General features: G+C 44.3%; 3 protein-coding genes across 7 annotated transcripts; 1 reads left to right on the top strand and 2 right to left on the bottom strand.

Moving 5' to 3' along the window:
* Positions 1-6,083: 6,083 nt before the first annotated feature.
* Positions 6,084-7,408, bottom strand: LOC129581723 (fibroblast growth factor receptor 1-A-like). Its single transcript, XM_055472936.1, has 3 exons — positions 7,258-7,408; positions 6,425-6,816; positions 6,084-6,305 (listed from the first exon to the last, which is right to left on the bottom strand). The coding sequence occupies exons 1-3, from the start codon at positions 7,406-7,408 to the stop codon at positions 6,084-6,086; spliced, it is 765 nt and encodes a 254-aa protein (XP_055328911.1).
* A 4,195-nt stretch (positions 7,409-11,603) lies between these two features.
* On the top strand, positions 11,604-14,423 carry LOC129581903 (receptor-like tyrosine-protein kinase kin-16). The gene is made up of 7 exons (XM_055473193.1): positions 11,604-12,146; positions 12,237-12,514; positions 12,570-12,836; positions 12,980-13,195; positions 13,276-13,667; positions 13,754-13,980; positions 14,160-14,423. The coding sequence occupies exons 1-7, from the start codon at positions 11,689-11,691 to the stop codon at positions 14,281-14,283; spliced, it is 1,962 nt and encodes a 653-aa protein (XP_055329168.1). The 5' UTR covers positions 11,604-11,688; the 3' UTR covers positions 14,284-14,423.
* On the bottom strand, positions 14,267-17,449 carry LOC129581901 (uncharacterized). 5 transcript variants are annotated; one of them, XM_055473191.1, is made up of 8 exons: positions 17,245-17,449; positions 16,943-17,179; positions 16,475-16,885; positions 16,202-16,417; positions 15,944-16,060; positions 15,636-15,887; positions 14,999-15,415; positions 14,267-14,911 (listed from the first exon to the last, which is right to left on the bottom strand). In XM_055473191.1, exons 1-8 carry the CDS (start codon positions 17,297-17,299, stop codon positions 14,430-14,432), a joined length of 2,187 nt encoding a protein of 728 aa, XP_055329166.1. In that variant the 5' UTR covers positions 17,300-17,449; the 3' UTR covers positions 14,267-14,429. The 5 variants fall into 5 exon arrangements, with proteins under 5 accessions (XP_055329166.1, XP_055329165.1, XP_055329167.1 ...); XM_055473190.1 differs by having other exon boundaries at positions 14,268-14,911; positions 14,999-15,176; positions 15,258-15,415; positions 15,944-16,417; XM_055473192.1 differs by having other exon boundaries at positions 14,268-14,911; positions 15,636-15,884.
* Positions 17,450-18,162: the final 713 nt, after the last annotated feature.

Raw genomic sequence — 18,162 nt, 5'->3', positions numbered from 1 at the left:
TGGATGCAAACAAGATACGATTTCGTTGCCGCAGCCTTCGAAATTTACGGACCTTTTGGAGACGGTACTAAAAAGCTAGTGGAAACGGTTGGAAACGGTATTGCGGCTTCAACTGGCCAAAAGCGGGCGAAAGAGTTTTTTAAACAGCGAATATCTATGCAAATACAACGGGGAAACGCGATTTGTGTAATGGGTACGATCCCCGACCAGGATAGCATAGAGGAAGTGTTTCTTTTGTAAATGCCGTTTTGTTCTGGTGCATAGTTTGCACTCGTACCACGATACTTATTAAAGGTATTATTTTTATTACTTTTATCAGTCATACGGACACCTATATCGTAATTTTGTTTTCGACGCATGGACGGAATTTATCAGCCGCCATAAAAGCGACGCATAGGCGCCCGTGCAATCCGGAACGCTGGTAGTCATCTTCGATACGTTCAGTGGTGACGCTACACTGAGTAATTTCGAGTCATGTCAGCTTGACGAAAGACTACCCGAGCAGCTGTGTTTGGGATTTGTGGCACCCGGTTGTAAAACGTAGTAGAACTGGAACTCCATTTTTTTAACGGCAAATGCGCTTAATGCAGGACTGGATAGTATGGCTATTTAACCTCACCGGCGTTCTGTGTAGGCGTTCGCACGATTAAATAGCGCCAAACGCAATTTTATTTTCTGAATCCATAAAAATCAGCACATTTAATTAATCCGTTCCACACCAAGCGTGTTAGACCGGCATGACCGTTCGTCAGATGAGGCACGGTGTTCCTTAATTATCTGTAACTGCGATAAGCTCTGCCAGAACAATTGATAAGCAGCGCGTTGGGTTTTACCGCCTCGCACCGTGTACAGCAGTTGCGGACGGCGCGGGGAACGGTGTGCAGTCTGGCCATGCAAAACCAAGTAAGTGGACCCGCTGAACCGTTGACGAAGCGACTGGTATAAGTGCAACTTTCTGAATGGTGTCGGCGCTGTGTCTATTGCTACACGGTCCAGTAACTCGGTTTAATGTTGTGAAAGCGCGCGACCGGTTCCGCTCGGTCTCAGGGTCCCTGCAGTTCGCCTATTTCATTTCATTCCACTGACCATTTCTCATGTTTTCTCACTGTAATGATATATAATACGATGCCTATTAGCAAAATTTTGTTGTACCGTGCGTTTCCCTTAAAATGGCGTCGACTAACTTCCGAATTATTTTGTCTTCACACGCGGCCGCAGCTGCTCTTCCGATAAAGTCACCACACTGCCGGCGCATTGGTAATAGCTTGCAGTTAAATACGGTTACAGGGTACAGTTAAGTTAATTTGGTTGTAGTTAATAATAAATAAATGCGGTTACGGTTAATACGGTTACAGATAACTAAATGCGGGTAATCTACATATTTGCCAAGCGCTAACAGATATCGGCAACGTCCAGCTGGAATTCACGAGAAATACTTTCACCATTGTGTGTTTTCAGTTTAATCATTTTTCATGGTATAACGGTCACTATAACCTATTACAATTAGTTAGTTTTTTCGGCAGCGTTTGTCCATACAGATACAGCGCGGGATTGCGGTATGCGTAACGGGCACGATTACGGAGCAAGATAGTATAGAGGAAGTGTTCTTGCTGTGGAACGATTGTTTTATTGAACGCTTATTGTGTTGTTATTATGCACCAAGTTACTGCCTGCACATACTGGCTAGAGTATCAGCTGTTATAGTATCCAGCACATGTACATAATAGTGTTATCAAGCAAATACATATGCGTTGTAAGTAGAGTACTTGGTTACGTGTACGTATACGTTAATATTTTACTGAAAGCGGATACCTATTACATTTTAATGGGCAAAAGCCGCCAAGACAACAATGACTGCAACCTAATTTCATTCATTTTGTTTTCATAGTATAATTTCATGGTAATCTGTTTAACCAATGGTATAGAAAATTTTAGTTGACCTTTTGCTCTAGCGCGTCTTTATCCATTACCTGCTCGCCGTGGTTTTGGTGCAGATCATGTCCGCGTTGCCGTAGATGTATTAGTAACACTGACGCTGTTCAAACATTTCTGCTTTCACAATACTTCCTGGCAAAAGCTGCTGGCGCTTGTAGCTGCCTACCTGCTGCAAAATGTCTATTTGCTCTTCGTTCTGGTTTAGCTGACTAAGTAGATATAGGAACAGGCAACAGCCATCCGTTCCCGTAATCCCATTGACGTCAATGGTACACAAACTTGAAGGGGTTCGCACTGGATGTTTGATGATAAATGCAATACCAGCCGTATCGCGTTCCGGGCATGTGATGCAGGCCAAGCTCTGAATAAATAAGTGAAAATGTTACACAATTCGCGATGATCTGCTATCCTCTCCACCACCATGGGACTGTTCACTCTTAGCGGCTCACTGCTGCCGTCCTCCATAAAAGTAATTCACCGCTTCGTGCCTTTTCATTCATACGGTATGCAATTTCCGAAAGGTTAATGCTTTAAAAATGGAGACAATGATAAGTGATCATCGCAAGGCTGCCTGATCATTTAGGATTGTATCCTTTTTTTTTGCTTAGAGTTAACCGTAAGGTACCCGGGCTGGCCCGCATGGCGCCGGAGGGTAGTGTGGATGCTTATTGTAAAAATTTCCTTGCGTCATCAAATGTTGTATATTAATTAAAGTTTTGGCGGACATTCATTCATTAATCTCATGGCGTTATTGTCTGGGGCGTTGCTTTAAACAGTAGTGCCATGAGGTTAAAGCAACGCTTTAAAGCAACGCCCGGTTTGACTGATTCTTCAACTTCTTGAACATGGGTGGTTATGACTGTTGACACAAGCCGCTGACAATTTGGCTGGACAGCCACGATTCTCCAGGATGAAAAACGCAGGATGCACTTGGCGACTTTGTGCAGGCACTCCTGTTGATCTTTCTCAAATTCATCGAGGCGATGTTTTAGTTGCCGGCCTTGAGCAAAAATGGCCTGGTCGATTCAATATCAACTTGAACCAGCCTGGGCATTTCCGTTCCCTGGCAGCCAGCCGCAACAACCCTTTACTGCCTTGGCTGCCGGAAGTTTATTTATATAAATACTTCCATCAGTAGTACTCCGTACCACCGCTATTACCATGATCTGCAAACAAATTTTAATCTCGACGAAAAGGTGATAGGTTATACTCGCGTGGCCAACAGGAAAATGAAGAAGGATAACATGAATTCTATCAGCTGCACCAAAATCGATACTATGTTGTGCTCCCCGCCTTCCCTGTATGCCAGTATGCCTGCTACCGATGTAAGTTTTCGGATCACCGCCTGTGTCGTACTGTTGCACAGTACAAAACTAAAATTCCAGTTCACAAAACAATTCAATTTCGATTGTGGAGCCATACGGACGATAACAAGTTTTTGGATGAAATCGGTGAAACAGTGAAGCGCTACGAACAGTATGATGAACAACGTGACGTGAATGAAGTTGTGGAGAATTTCGTGCAAGACCTCTCAGCTGTGGTTGACAAATGTTTTCCTACACGCTCCCGCCGTGTAAAGCGTGCATCTCCACCGTGGATGAACGATGATTTAAAAGCTATGCTAAAGATTAAAGACCAACTGTACGAAGAGAAATGCAGATCACGTGGGACACCGATGTACGATCACCAAGCCCGAGAGTATAAGCGAGTGAAGCTAGAAGTGACCACGGCTATTTTAAATGCTAAAGAGGCGTTTTTCAAAGAAAATCAGCGCAGGAGTGACGTAGTGTGGAAAGAAATCGGCAGAACAATGAAAAAAGAGGCGAAACCTAATGCGGTTGCAGTTAATTTAAATGCGATTAATCAGCATTTTGTGACAATGGGCCAACACGGGGCTCCGCACGATCCTCCAGAGCGACCGCCACTGGGGGACGATAGTAACGCTTTGTTTTCTAGGTTTGCGCATGTTGATACAGCAGTGGTGGCTGGGATACTTCATCGAATGGCCGCGAAGAAAAAAAGCCCCGGACCAAACGGGATGCTACCAAAACTGTTACAGAAAATCACGCCGCTCATCGCTCCAGTCCTTACGCAAATGGTGAATCAGTCGCTGAAGGAGGGAGTGTTTCCGTCCGTCTTCAAAAAAGCCGAAGTTTACCCCTTGCCAAAAAGTGTTTCCCCGCAGTGTGTTGATGATTTCCGCCCCATTTCGCTACTTTGTAATTTCTCGAAGGTGTTTGAGAAATGCGTCCAATTGCAGTTAGTGCGTTTTTTGAAAGAACAACAGATCTTATCCCCCAATCAGTCTGGATTCAGAGACGGTCATTCTTGTGAAACGCTATTGTTAAAAACAACGGAGAAATGGAAAAAGGCATTGGATAGCACGAATGTGACAGCAGTGTGTTTTTTAGACCTCAAGAAAGCATTTGACAGTGTAAGCCATTCGCGACTACTGTACAAGATGAAGAAAATCGGAGCCGGGGATATCGTAGTGCAATGGCTACATAGTTACCTTACCGGCAGAGTGCAAAGAGTACGAGATGGGAAACGAACATCCGACTGGCTGCCATTAACATCTGGCGCCCCGCAGGGCACAGTGCTCGGACCAATCCTGTTCACCATCTACATTAATGATGTACTTACTGTTAACGCAGAAGATTGTGAGGTTGATTGTTTTGCAGACGACACAATTGTCCATGCAACTGGAAAAACGAAAAGTATTGCGGCCGCTAAACTGAATGCTGGACTGGTGCGTGTCGGCCAGGTTTTGGAAGAAAATCTCTTGCACGTAAATGGAAAGAAATGCCAAGCCATTTACTTATGTTCTGACCGAAACAAACAACCGGATCCGGAAGTCGTCATCAACGGGTCGGTTGTCAGCATTGCAAAATGTGTACGGTATCTCGGTGTTGAGATCGATAACCACTTGAAGTGGAGTGAGCAGTTCAGAAAGGTGCAGCGGAAGGGGAATTTCGGCATTGCCATGATTAAGCGGGCACAAGAAGGGCTCAGCATGTCACAGCGCAAAGGTCTTTACCACGCTTGCTTTGGATGCCATATTGGACACCAGTCGCCGGTATGGTCTGCAGCGTCTTCGACGAGCGCGACAAGCTGGACGGACTGCAACGTAAAGCTGTGAAAACCATCACTGATTACAAGATGCCGGTTACTCCGGAACTGTATCAGAAGTTGGGTATTCCTGATATATTCGACCGATGACGTCAGAGCGATGCGGTGTGGTTGTTCAAGTTCTGGAACAAAGATCAGTTCTCACTTCCGGCCTACCTCCTGGACATGATCCAAGTAAAAGATAACACCGCGCACTACAACTTGGACTTTATGACTTAGACTTGGATTTAGGCATTTCTTATGTTTTTTATGTCTTCTTACGTTTCTTCATGTTTTCTTCGGTTTCTCAGGTTTCTTAGGTTTCTCAGGTTTCTTAGGTTTGTTAGGTTTCTTAGGTTTCTCAGGTTTCTCAGGTATCTTAGGTTTCTTAAGTTTCTTTGGTTTCTTTGGTTTCTTATGTTTCTTTGGGGTTCTTAGGTTTCTGAGGTTTCTAAGATTTCTTAGGTATTCTAGGTATTCTTTGGTATTCTGCGAAACCTATTTCATTTTCGAGATTTTCGAAGATTTTCATTCTCAGCTACGTCCCGTAGCTGAGAGATTTCATCTAGATCTTCCTGATTTTCACGCCGAATAGCGTTTTGATGATTGGGCTTTGTGCCTGTATTAAATTCTTCGACTTTAATAAAGTTTGTTTGGCAGCGGCGTGTTCTTTCGTTCGCACATCTGTGCTCGGTAGACGCCACGCTTTCAACAGGTTTCGTAAGACTTGGTTGGAATATATAGTGATGGTCATAAGAGCGAGGTAGTGGTGGTCTTCTAACGAAATCATCGTAAATCTGTTATTGTGCAGTGACACTATAGTCATCACTGCCTCCGGCTCCTTCCGCAGGGCTGGCATCCCTATTCTGGGCGTACCAGTAATCCAAACGTAGGTATGTTTCATCGGAAATATTGTCATTCACCGTGCGAAGCGCCTGCGACAGTCGAGCAGCATCCGTGCGCTCTTGCGGTATCCACTGCCAACACTCACGCATTAGAGAGTATCTGCAAAAAAAATCGTTGATAATATTAAATTCTTATCACATTGCTCCAGGACAAGCTTCCGGTCTTCCTAAACGCAGTCCGTTCTGCAGTAATGTCGGCCAATTAGGGTACGGGTTCTCAACAAGCTCTTCGTATGGAAGACAGCTCAGGCTAAACAATTCCCACATAAGCACTCCCAGGGTCCACATATCGGATTCGGCAGAAAATGTTCGATCCGTAATGGATTCTGGGGCCATCCAACGGTCGCATAATGTTTCCTGTTTTAAAAAGTAACAGCATATGTTCGAGAAAACTTATCTCCCTTCCGTCATGGTAATCTCTTCCTGTTTCATAAGATATATGGATTTTACGCATTCGATTACCGCCCATAATCTACCTGTGTATCAAGGGCGACGTATCTCCGTGTCTGCTTAGCCATTCCAAATCCGGCGATTTTAGCCACATGCCCATTGCAGATCATCACATTATTCGCCGACAGATCACGGTGAATAATCGAGCGGCTGTGGAGATACGCCACACCTTGACTGATATGGTAGGCAATCCTCAAAAGATCCCGAGTGGAGAGCAGCTGTCCATCGAATCCGTCCATTTCGGTTTCCTGGACATTTCGGATGGCAACCTGTTGGAGCTCATCCGCCATTTCCGAATTATACGACAGCAGCTCTCCATTTGGACTGACATGGTTGTAAAACCAAACACCACGGTGCATTTTGAGATAGTTAGAAAGCGCTCCCAATGAAGCGTATTCGTACAGCAACATGAGTTCCCCTAAACAATATCAGTCTCATTTTAATTTCCCCTTCAATGTTCAATAGACTCCAAGCATCCTAAAACTAACTACCAAGCTAATAAAAAGCAAAATAAGACGGACCTTTCAAGACGAACCCATGCAGTCTGATGATATTTAGGTGTTGGCCAACGTCAGCCATAATTTCCATCTCCTCCTCGGCCTTTTCGGAGACAGTTGGCATTTTCACAGCCACAGTCGTTACCCTTGGACGGTCATCAGGGCCTTCAAGGAATCCCCTTCGAACGATACAAGAAGGGCTCTGGCTTAAGATCCCCGCTGTTTAAAGGTCATCATAAACTCTTTGGAAATTCAGCGAAAACATCTGAGCATTAATTGTCAGTTTATAATTTGACATCGAACCGGTCACAGTTAACAATATACTGTTGTATGGTTCAGCCAATAATAATCAGAAGAATTACCTAATTTCACTTTGGCTAAAGGAATTTCTAAATGCTGCAAGCGCTGCGTAGACTCCAAGTCCAGGGGAAACGTATCCGCGTTAAAAGGAAACGGATTTCGCAAGCGGCCGATCATGGTACGCAGACCACTGGCCGGACTAATTTTCTTCATATCGCCGTGCTTCCACAGCTTTCGTTTCACGACAAACCAAAGGAGAGTAACAGTCACAGCGATAAGCGTGACGGGGATGATCGTGCCCAAAATGACTCGTGACGCATGCACTGGATAAGAACATGAGCGTTAAGTGTGATAAAATGTTAGCAGAGGTGATTATTTAATGTTTACCAAAATTTGTTACTTGTATAATATATTATAAAGTAAAACCTGCGCCTACATTAAACGAAACCGCAGGTGTTCAAGATTTTACTGTAAACTGGTAATTATTATACAATATTATAATTTAATATAATATTATAATATTATATTATAATTTATTATACATTGGTTATTATCAAGTTATTATACATTGAGCACCTGTTTCTGTTTGCCTCCTGAACTGCGAGACGACTATGTAATCGATTAACAGTTCCTGGTATGCTCTGGTTGCACTGCCAGTAAAGTTTGGTTTTTGTACAGGGAACGGTTTGCTGAGTACAAGGTTGGTAATGGCTATGTACATTTTCGGCCATGTTGAGAGCCCGGGTACAGTCGCGTTGGAAACCATCTGATCATCCAAAAACCAACCAAGCAAATCGCGCGTCCACACCAGCTTGAGGATGTGATAATCCAGGGTTAAGTCTGCATCACTACAAGTAAATGCTTTAAAATAATTTTTATCGTTTAAAACTTTTAAAAGTGAAGTGGGTCATCGATTAGTTCCTCAAACCCGTCGACTACTTAATGGATCTCCTCTTACTGTTTTCAATGAAGATTGGAATTGACTTTATGCAAGTAAGAACGAAGTGCAACAACGGAGACATAATCGAATCGTACCTTGGAGAGGCACCTAAGGCATTGTTTCCCTGTACCGGCCTTTAAAATCGCAACAAAAACTAGAAAACTTCATGCACTGCAAAAGAGTGTGGTATCAGCGGAACTTATGGAAGTATATTGGAACGAATTTGATCTGTTGAAACTGCTGTAATTTTTTTGTCTTGGTGATAATACCCGTTCAACCTATAAAACCCATTGTAACCGACTGGAACTGTTGGAATTACTTACACCGCCTCATTGCAAAACGTATGTGACACCAATAGAACCTCTCGTTACCTATAGAACCCAATTGGAACTGTTGGAACCGTGAATAATCATATATGCTTTCGCTTTGCCATATTTCTACAGGTTCCATTTGTACGCGCGTTGAGAGATATACAGTAGTTCAAACAGTTCCATGTGTTCCATTGGAATTACACATAAGGGCGCAATGAGATGGTGTGCATTAGTTCAAACAGTTCCACTGGGTTCCAGTAGAGTTCCTTAGGTTCCATTGTTATCACTTGCAACAAGAACGTTGGTTGCGGTTTCATCGGGCACTTATCAATTATCATGCTACCGTTTTTACTTGGAAGGCAGGTGTAACTTGGAAACCGGTTGAACTTTTGGAACCAATGGAACTCTAGAGGAACCCTAAACGCGTTAATCTACGGAGGAGAGAGCTATGGTACCTTTTGATTTAAAAAGTCAGGGTGCGTCGAACCCCCGCAATGGCTGGCAACGCTTAGGAACATACATTTCAAAAATCATCAGAATGCTCTATTGCACTCACTGCTTGGCGGTTCGCCAGGCGTACCAGAGACAACTAAAATGCACCGATACATGACAACGCTGAATTTTTTAATGTTGCGTATGGCTAACTGGCTCAAAAAATCCGGCCACGGAAAAAGTATATGTAATTAATATCCCGACTATTTCCGAACATGATAACTCGAACAGGATCGAAAAAGCACCGAATTACGTATTCCAGTTACCGTCCCTTTAGATCGCTTCCTTGCACTTCCACCAGAAACATCAAAATGTGTCTCAAAGCTCACCTGTAAATTACAGGTCACCTGTAGAGTCACCTCAAAGCTCACCTGTAGATTACAGGCTGTAATCGCTGTCGCCAACTGCGTTAAGTACGCCCATAGCCTGGGAAGTGAGTTGATATTATTGACAGAGAGATTAGTACGATAGTAATAATTACCGTAAATAATCTATCCTACCGACCTACTCAACAACACAGTATGAGCTGATAATCTCAATGTGGCATAGCTGAGTCTACGAACCTACGCAAACGAGAAACTACATCTCCGACGGTAAATTTAATTAATAACTCCGAAACTCCCAAAACTCAAAATCCGAGAACTACGCATGGCTGACGCCCAAAATGCTGCCACACACGGACTTATACAGACACTGCGCATCCGCGTAGAAAAACCCAAAGTAAATCTGAACATAATAAGAAACTTTTATAAAGGGCGAGAAATAATGATAACTACGAGTAAAACCGTCACTTTACGTTCACATCGCTACTGTACTGTACATTCCGTCATCATATTACGAGTATTTGCTTCAGCACCAGCGTTGTAAGAGGGCAAAGCTACAAAGAGGCTGAGAAACAGCTCTTCTGATCTAATAGTATTCCTTTATATCGTACTGGGACTAGAATCATACGTACATGTAAATATAGTCCTTCCTGTGCGCAGTGCCGCCGCCCAAATCCATATAGTCCACGTCGCTCAATAGAATATGCGGTACATCCGGCCTACCGACCAAATTGATCACAGGCACCATACCATCGTCAGTGCATTGGCCATAAAAACGTGGAAGATTCCTTTTGGAATCTGGTTATTATTTTGAGAAAAGTCAGCGGGCCAACCGGCTGTCGCTGCTTAGTATTGTCGTGTTGCCATTCAACAACCAGGATCCACTTCTACCCGGATGCCTATATAAGCGCCTACCACTGCAGTCCGGCCATCATTTTGCTCGCCGCAAAGTTGTTTCCTCCCACCCTCCCGTCTTCGGATCATCGTGGATATGGGATGTCTGGCTTTAGCCATTTTAGAATTTTCTTTATGCTATCGTGCTGTAGTTTTGTTTTTAGTAAAACATGCTGTTTTAAGATGACCTTTCGGCCGTCTGATTGGGTTGCCGTGTTCTGTTTGCATATTCTGCTCATTTTGGTCAGAGCCTCAGCCCGAATGGTAGAAGCTTTCTGCCCATGGTTTGGCTTTGATTGAATAAACCTAACCCCCCACGCATTTGTCGCATTATTATGTACCTCCCGACTGCATCGATAAAATAATACGCCGCCATTTGGAAGGCAAAACTGGTGATATAATTGCCGCCCACCGGCAGCTTGAACCGCATAACAAGTTCACCGTACGTATAGTTAAATTTCCCTGATGTGTGGATATTCGCGCTTGTCGGGATTAGTTGTGAACCGTTGTTACGGCTTCCCGAGCCTAGTGACAGTGAGCCGTTTTTAAGCCGCACGTTATCAGAATCAAAATAATTTCCGGAATGACTTTTACACGTTATGGACCATTTTGTGCTATCCAGAATGCTATCGTTAAAATCGTCGCGGAAAACTTCCACCATGTCAGCAAATACGACAGACATACAGTGGATCATAAAAAATTGTCTCATTGTTAGTATGATTCTACTGAAATTTGAACGGTTTAGCTGCAGTAGAAATGTTCTACACTTCAGAGTTCTGAGCCAGAACGCTTTGCTGTTTATAATTTACTGCTCGTCAGCAATGCATAGGTTGTCTGCTTTCAAGAGCAAGATTTAATCGGCGTTAAAAATTCCACTAGCTTTGCCGTTTGCCCCGAGCTGTATTTTTATTACAGGGATATGTACTACTGTATAAACGACTGCCATGTGAACTGCTGTCTGCAACACAAAATAGTATATCAAAATTAAAATTAACGAAGCTTTTGCGACTTATTAGGAAAACATTGTTCCAAGAGCAGCAGTTTTTGACTTCGTTTCTTTTATCCATATACCAAAAGGTTAAGTTCAAAGTGCGAAGGAAAACAACCTAAATCTTCAGGCTTCAGGGTTTTATTTCCGTACACCGGCTGCGGCCCCGGTTGCTTGCAAAGTTCTTTCGAATGGATACTGGATGTTGTGCCTCGTTTAGGCTGGCTATATCCGCATAATGGTATTTCCCGCCCACTAAGCGTATTAGAAAAGCATACGAATGCAAAGCATTTAAAAAGGCCAAGAAACCGGTTTCGGGTAACATCTCGTAGGTGATCACGCTCAACGATTTATTTTTTCTTTGAGTCAAATAATCCTTCGGGCAGTTTTGCAGTTTTTTTGACACTTTTTGCTGTCTACCCGGCAAGAAACAGCTGTTATACAGAAGCGATAAGCCTGCATGACAACGCGATCATAACCAAAAAACAGTAAGATGCTGGTCATGATCTGACAAAAATAAATACGGTTTCTTCATTGTCGTTTCTATGGATCAGTTTTTATCCGTATGCCTGTGTCTTCTCCTCGCACGAGGACTTTGTGATGAAGAGAGGGTTGAAGTGTTCCGGGATGATTTCGAGACGTTAGATTTTGAGAAATGGGACATGAAATCTTGGCAGAAAGTGCGCGTTAATAACGGTGTATTGTCACTGCGAAGTGTTCTAAACTGTGACAATGGATCACTGTACCGCAACGATATCGGCTATATCCGCACCAGGAATTTTACTTTTAAATACGGTGAACTGCTAATTCGATTCAAATATCCCAGCATGTCAGCTGAGGAAGCCAGCGGAGGCTCGCTGTTGAGGCTGTCGTCTGATGTACGTCCATGGGAGGTTTACATTGGTGCTGTTGCAAAATATCCACGCGATATCGGTGGTGTGGTAAATTACATTACGGCTTCGGGAAAAGATGGTCACTATTATCAAAGTTACCACTACTTGGGGCAAGTACCATAGAATCAGCGTTCATGTTCAACGCTTGGACAAACAATAAACTTGGGTGTGTGATGTGTAATGAACTTTCGTATTTTCAGCGGTATTTTTAGCAAGAGAGACCTGACATTCGATTTTCACCTGTACCGCCTAGTCTGGACTAAAGAGCGCGTGGAACTTTTTCTGGATGACAGCCGGATAATTAACCTTACCGTACCGGAACCGAAAGACTGGCCTGCAATGAGATTCGATATGTTTACCACTTCGGACATCGAAGAATCAGTTTGCCAAAACCAATCAATTAAACGTTCTTATGAGCTTCTAATTGACTACATTATTGTTCGACAATATTCCAGCCGACCGAGCAGTGGACATTCGAGTAATGAAGATGTCCTTTTTCTGTTTGTTTTCTGATGGTTGCTATTTTTTGTTAGACGGCCGTATTGAAGTGATCCTGGGCGTAATTCTTCCGGTAGCAGTGGTAGCATCAGTAACAGTTTCCTGTTTTCTGCTGTGGCGCGCCAGACAGCGTCGTACTGAGCGAGCCGAGAGTAAATTAAACTTGACGGCTTCGCTCAGCGTTTCTGAAGTTCCAAGTGAATACACGATGACGGTGTTTGATCTCAGCGCGGAAGCGGCGAATTTGCATGCTGATGCACGCGTGAGAGCAATGGAAATCTCGCTGCTTAATTTGCATATCAGTAGGTATCTCCGAACTGAAATTCGCAAAATTTCGTATAAGATCTCCAAATGGTCCCTTGCACCAGCAACATTTTTCTTTTCGTACTTGAGTCCAAGTTTTTAAAGGGCATTTGCTTGTACAAGTTTCGTATTTCATTTCCAGCCAATATGGTTTTGGGTCGTGGCTTGACCAGCGTTATCCGGAAAGGACTCCTACGTGGACGTTATCATCAGTCTGCACTAACTGAGGTTGCCGTTAAAAGCGTGAGAGATGACCGGGATCTAATGGAACGACGACAACTGATGCAAGAACTGAGAGTTTTGACGACACTGGATTCTCATCCGAATATTGTGAAGCTCGTTGGAGTGGTACTGAAAGGTTAGTGCCGTGTCCGTATTAAAACCGTGAAGTACAACTGAGTGTAACTGCTTACGTACTTGTATAACCGCTTTATGCAGGAGAACTCCTCGTGGTTACTGAATACGCTAAGTTTGGTTGTCTCAAATATTTACTGAAAGTTCTTGGTGCGGAACGGTTTTACAACCACGTAAGCCCAGACGGAGACATCTTAGCCTATGACGAAGATGAAGCGGAACGAATTAAATTCACCAAAGAGCAACTATCGTGCCCTGTGGATACTATGCAATATGCGGGTTTGGTTTTGTCCACGCAAACGTTGCTCGTTTACGCTGGCCAGATTAGTCGTGGGATGGAGTACCTGAGTGCCTCGTCCATTGTCCACCGGGATCTAGCCGCTCGAAATATTCTCATCTGTGATGGAAATGTTGCCAAAATATCTGATTTTGGATTAGCGCGGCAAGGCTCGGAATATGTTATCCAGGCGTCTAAGGTACGATTGAATAATGAGCTAGTATGCATCGTAAGGAGTCCTCAAGGCTAGATTAATTACGGAAGGTCAAATACCTGATTTTACAGGAGGCGCTACCCGTTCGCTGGATGCCGCCAGAATCTATCCAGAATGCAGTTTATTCTGAGAAGTCGGACGTGTGGTCGTTTGGTGTGGTTTTATGGGAAATGTTTAGCCTGGGCGCCTTACCCTACGCCGGCTTCCGTATTTCACCCGGGAACAACATTTCGGATTTCCTGACGGCACTGCAGACGGGGTCACGGTTGGATAAGCCGTCTGCTTGTCCAATCATAATGTAAGTGCAGCTTAGTTCTTTGCAGCAGGCATTATGCAGGAATTTGGATAAATAAATAAGTGCAAAATTTGCCCGCAATTTGCCGCAAAGAAATAAAAATTTATGAATCTGGTTTTTAAATTGCCGTGAATTAAAAACGGCAACCGTATTGTCGCCTGCATGTGCCCTTTTTTTGGCAGTTACGATTTGATGTGCGAATGCTGGAAACTGTCACCTGATGACCGTACGGATTTTCTTCGGCTGACCAAGAATTTACAGAATATTATTGATGCTGTATGCATCGCACATATACCCTCCGAATAAAGAGGCACCTTTGTGTGCAAAAGCACATAAACTATTTTTTAAATATATCTTTCTGCATGCTGTCATTTCCCATGGTTACTTTTCATTATTATACTGTATATCGTGATCAAAACCTACTACAGCAGTCAGTTACTAGAAAACATTCATTACAATCTGGAACCGGTAAGCGCATTCACATGCCGGACAAACTGAACAAAAGCATTACGGCATTTCAAATCTATCGACACAGTACGCAACATCAGCTCCGTGGATTGCGCCTCATCGGGATCCCGCTCCGAAAACTCGAAGTGGCTTTTCCTGCACGTAATAACAGTTGGCGTGTAGCCAGACCGGGGCGACATTCCGACCAGCTCTTTTAACCAAACGTGCAATTTCCGTAAATGTGTTCGGCAAGGATACGTGTTGTCGCCGCGAAATACCGCTTCCATGGCGTCGCTGCTGTCGATATCAGAAATCGGTGAATCGATACTTACCAAACCCTTCTGACAGCTGTACACGATGGCAGGGCCAACGTCGCATGCCCCTTGACTGGAATCACGGAACCACGCAACCGTGGGTAAAGTTGGTATGGTTGGCTTCGACGGGGTTGTAGTGACGGTGGTGGTAATACAAATTCCGGTCTCCTTCGCTGCGAAAGGAAGTGTTAAATGAACGCACATTTTAATTTACACCAAGTACGATGTATGACCTTTGTCGCTCCGTTGTCAGTCGGTACCTGTTCGAATGGTTATTGCATCTAATGCAATCGTTTTGAGGTTGACCTGGCAGCCGTCGTTATGGTAAGCAAAAAAGTTGATAGTGAATTGTTGTCCAACATTGCGAGTGAAAACCACCTCGACATAGCGCCACTGGCCAATAATATTCTCCGAATAATCGGTCTCGTTCCCCCAAATCTGCTCGTGAGGAAACGTCTGACCGTAACCTTCGATAAACGCTTTGAGATGAAACTTTTCGTCTGGGTTAACTGAGAATACCGGAAAATCGGACAGGCGATAATAAAAGGACACAAGCAGGCAGAGGTAGGGAGACGTCGGGGTGACGATTGCGCTGCGCAGAATCGCCACGGCATCGTTTCGTTCCGGTGCCACACCAGCAACGCGTTGCGAGCAGCGGGAAATCGCGAATACTCCTTCTGCAGAAGTCCCTTGCTTAAATTAAACGTAGAGTTTATTTTAATAGAGTTTAAACGTAGATCTTATACCTTTTTCGCCGGTACATTGGTTTAATTGTCAGTTAACCGGGATTTTACTGGTGCATAACTACTAACTGCTTTTGTCTGTGCCCTGTTTTTTTCTACTATTTGTAACTGAGTGCGGGAGCGGTTGAGAAGCGACATCTTAATATTTTCTTACTGTCAGCATCGGCGCCATCTTCTACGAGGTCGAATTGATAGGGGTAGTATTTGTATCCCCTCGTCCACATGATTCCATGCTCCTGATTGGAGCACGCCGTTATTATCGTACTCTGAACGAGCTGAACCGTAGTGCCCATGTCGCACTGGTGCAGCGTTATCCAGTCATAGCAAGCCGCCGGCAATGAGCAACTGGGTCTCTCTGGTGGCGCGGAAGCCGTAGTGATCGTACCGCCGGCCTCGGTAACCTCTGCTGAAAAAAGTCAGTGTCTGCGAATGCCGCAACGTACCCAGTAGTAATGCACACACCTTCATCCACTGTAAAATTCGCCAGCTGCTGCAAAAACTGAACGAACATCTTCCGGCACGTCAGATCAACGGACGGTGTACGGAAGACCAGATCCGTGGATTGTGCCGCATCGGGATCTACTTCAGAGAACTCTAAGCTTCCTTTTCGGCAAATGATACTGGTAGGCGATTTGGCTCCACGTTCTACTGTATTACTGGCGTTTACCAACCAAAGATGGAGCTCCCGTAAAAGCGTTCGACAAGAATACGTATTGTCACCTTGAAACCTTATCTCCGCAGCATTACTGTCTGAAATGTTAACCGGCAACGGTGGTGTCACGGTTACGGCGCCCTTGACGCATCGGACCACAATCGGTTCGTCAACTTCGCACGCATATGACTCGGTGGAATTAACTGTGGGCGTGGTTTGGTCGTTTGGGGATTCAGTTGTCACTGTTATATCCGAAACTTCTGTACAGTTAGCGGTCCTCTGCGCTAAAATTAAAAGATTTTTACGAACTTTAATGCCGATTGTTTAGAAACGTGGCGAACCTGCTTGGATCGTCATGAAATCCAAAGCAATGGTTTTATTGTTTTCCCGACACCTGTTGTCATGGTACGCCAGGAAATTCACGGTGAACTGTTCGCCGTTATCGCGTCCGAAGTAGACTTCAGCAAAGTTCCATTCATTGACAGTGGTGTTCGTATAATCGTTTTGGCGTCCCCAGATTAAGTCATTCGGGAAAGTGTAATATCGATCCTCAATGAGCACTTTAAGATTGAATTCCTGCGGAGTTGGTGAGAAAGTTGGTCCGCCAGATAAACGGTACCAAAATGTGACACGCAGAGCCAAACAGCTTCGCGGAATAATTCCGGGACTGCGCAGAATGGCCACCGGCTCGTCGCGGTCCGCCGCATCTCCCTTCCGACGTGGAGTGCAGCGTGACACAGCAATCACATTGCCTAAATCGTGTTCTTCACAAAATTCGCTGAAAAACTGCTCTGACAGCTAGATTTTACCCGTAACATTATCAGGCCCGGGATCTTCGATGAGATCAAACTGATAGGGAAGATATCGGAATCGGCGAAACCAGGTCACATCCGCCGATGTGTCAGTGCATGCCGCGATGGCGTGACCCGTATCAACCGATTGGATGTCGGTGCCCAGGTCACAGGCGTGCAGTGTCCGCCAGGTGAAGCATGACGACGGTAGTTGACATTCGGAGGCAGACACTTTCTTCCTGTTATTACTCACACCTGCAAAGCATAGTAACTGCCGTTTAACGAAAGTATCTGGTGGCAACTGTTAGTGCGGTTTATACCTAAAACGGTGAAAATAAGAAGAAGCCTGTAAGCTAGCGCAGTCGCCTCCGGCATTTTCAACAGTATTCCAATGGGAATTTTTTAAGGTAACCAGAAGGAAAAATTTCATGGGAATGTGCGTGGATAATTCTACGGTTTGTGTAAGTGTGGAAACGCGAAACTAGTGCTCGACATTTAGCTGCGCGCATTTCCGTTCGATACCAACGATAAGCTACACTGACAAGGAAACTGATAACCTTATTGCAACCCTGCAGTTATAAACTCGTAGCATCCAGTTATCGTTATCAGTAACCTTGCACCGCGGTGTCGTAATATGACATAAAGTGAGTCATAAAACCTGTTTTAAAGGCTTTTATGCAGAGCTGATGCACGACTATCCATGAGGACCGGCCAAACCCATAAAGCAAAAATGCGGTTCTCCGTTAGCGCACTTCTGTCTCATGTTACATGCACTAGACGGCGGCTTTTTGTGAAGGTTGCCCACAAACGACATGAAAAAGCGGCATTATCGATTTTTCATTGGGTCTTAGCGTCAAAATCGAAGCCGTTTTACTCCGCAATGACGTTTTCCACATAAGCAATTTTAAGCGAATTAATTTTTGCCGAGTAAATGCAAACAACAAGAAATGCTGTTCCGATACGCCTGTGTATAAGTTTCTATGAACTAGCTTATCAGGCCGGTACGTAGAGTGCACATGTGATGAATGTACTGCGTAGTCAACCGTCGCCCGAATGATAGGATGTAACAATGTTTGAACAATGGCAGTCGGTTAGCTTAATCTCGCTCCCAGATGATAGCACCCGTCACGGTTTCCGTATACATTGTTACGGCTTATCAGCTTTATCACCCAACGAATGATGTTATTAAAACATGTACTACAGCGCTAACGCAACCGCACGTGCACAAATATAGCCGG

Source organism: Paramacrobiotus metropolitanus, unplaced genomic scaffold (genome assembly GCF_019649055.1).
Source record: "Paramacrobiotus metropolitanus isolate TYO unplaced genomic scaffold, Prichtersi_v1.0 Parri_scaffold0000006, whole genome shotgun sequence".
NCBI lineage: Eukaryota > Metazoa > Tardigrada > Eutardigrada > Parachela > Macrobiotidae > Paramacrobiotus > Paramacrobiotus metropolitanus.
This window is presented reverse-complemented; position numbering and strand designations above follow the sequence as displayed.

Bases quoted from the DNA above. Each gene is read 5' to 3' on its own strand.
- LOC129581723 (XM_055472936.1), bottom strand. From the start codon at position 7,408: ATGAAGAAAATTAGTCCGGCCAGTGGTCTGCGTACCATGATCGGCCGC. The intron at 6,817-7,257 runs GTAATTCTTCTG...GATATTGTTTAG, and splicing joins TTTAGCCAAAGTGAAATTAG to GGGAACTCATGTTGCTGTAC. The intron at 6,306-6,424 runs GTAGATTATGGG...TTTTTAAAACAG, and splicing joins ACGTCGCCCTTGATACACAG to GAAACATTATGCGACCGTTG.
- LOC129581903 (XM_055473193.1), top strand. From the start codon at position 11,689: ATGGATCAGTTTTTATCCGTATGCCTGTGTCTTCTCCTCGCACGAGGA. The intron at 12,147-12,236 runs GCAAGTACCATA...TCGTATTTTCAG, and splicing joins CAAAGTTACCACTACTTGGG to CGGTATTTTTAGCAAGAGAG. The intron at 13,196-13,275 runs GTTAGTGCCGTG...CGCTTTATGCAG, and splicing joins CGTTGGAGTGGTACTGAAAG to GAGAACTCCTCGTGGTTACT.
- LOC129581901 (XM_055473187.1), bottom strand. From the start codon at position 17,299: ATGCCGGAGGCGACTGCGCTAGCTTACAGGCTTCTTCTTATTTTCACC. The intron at 17,180-17,244 runs GTATAAACCGCA...TATGCTTTGCAG, and splicing joins TCTTATTTTCACCGTTTTAG to GTGTGAGTAATAACAGGAAG. The intron at 16,886-16,942 runs GTAAAATCTAGC...AACACGATTTAG, and splicing joins CGGGCCTGATAATGTTACGG to GCAATGTGATTGCTGTGTCA.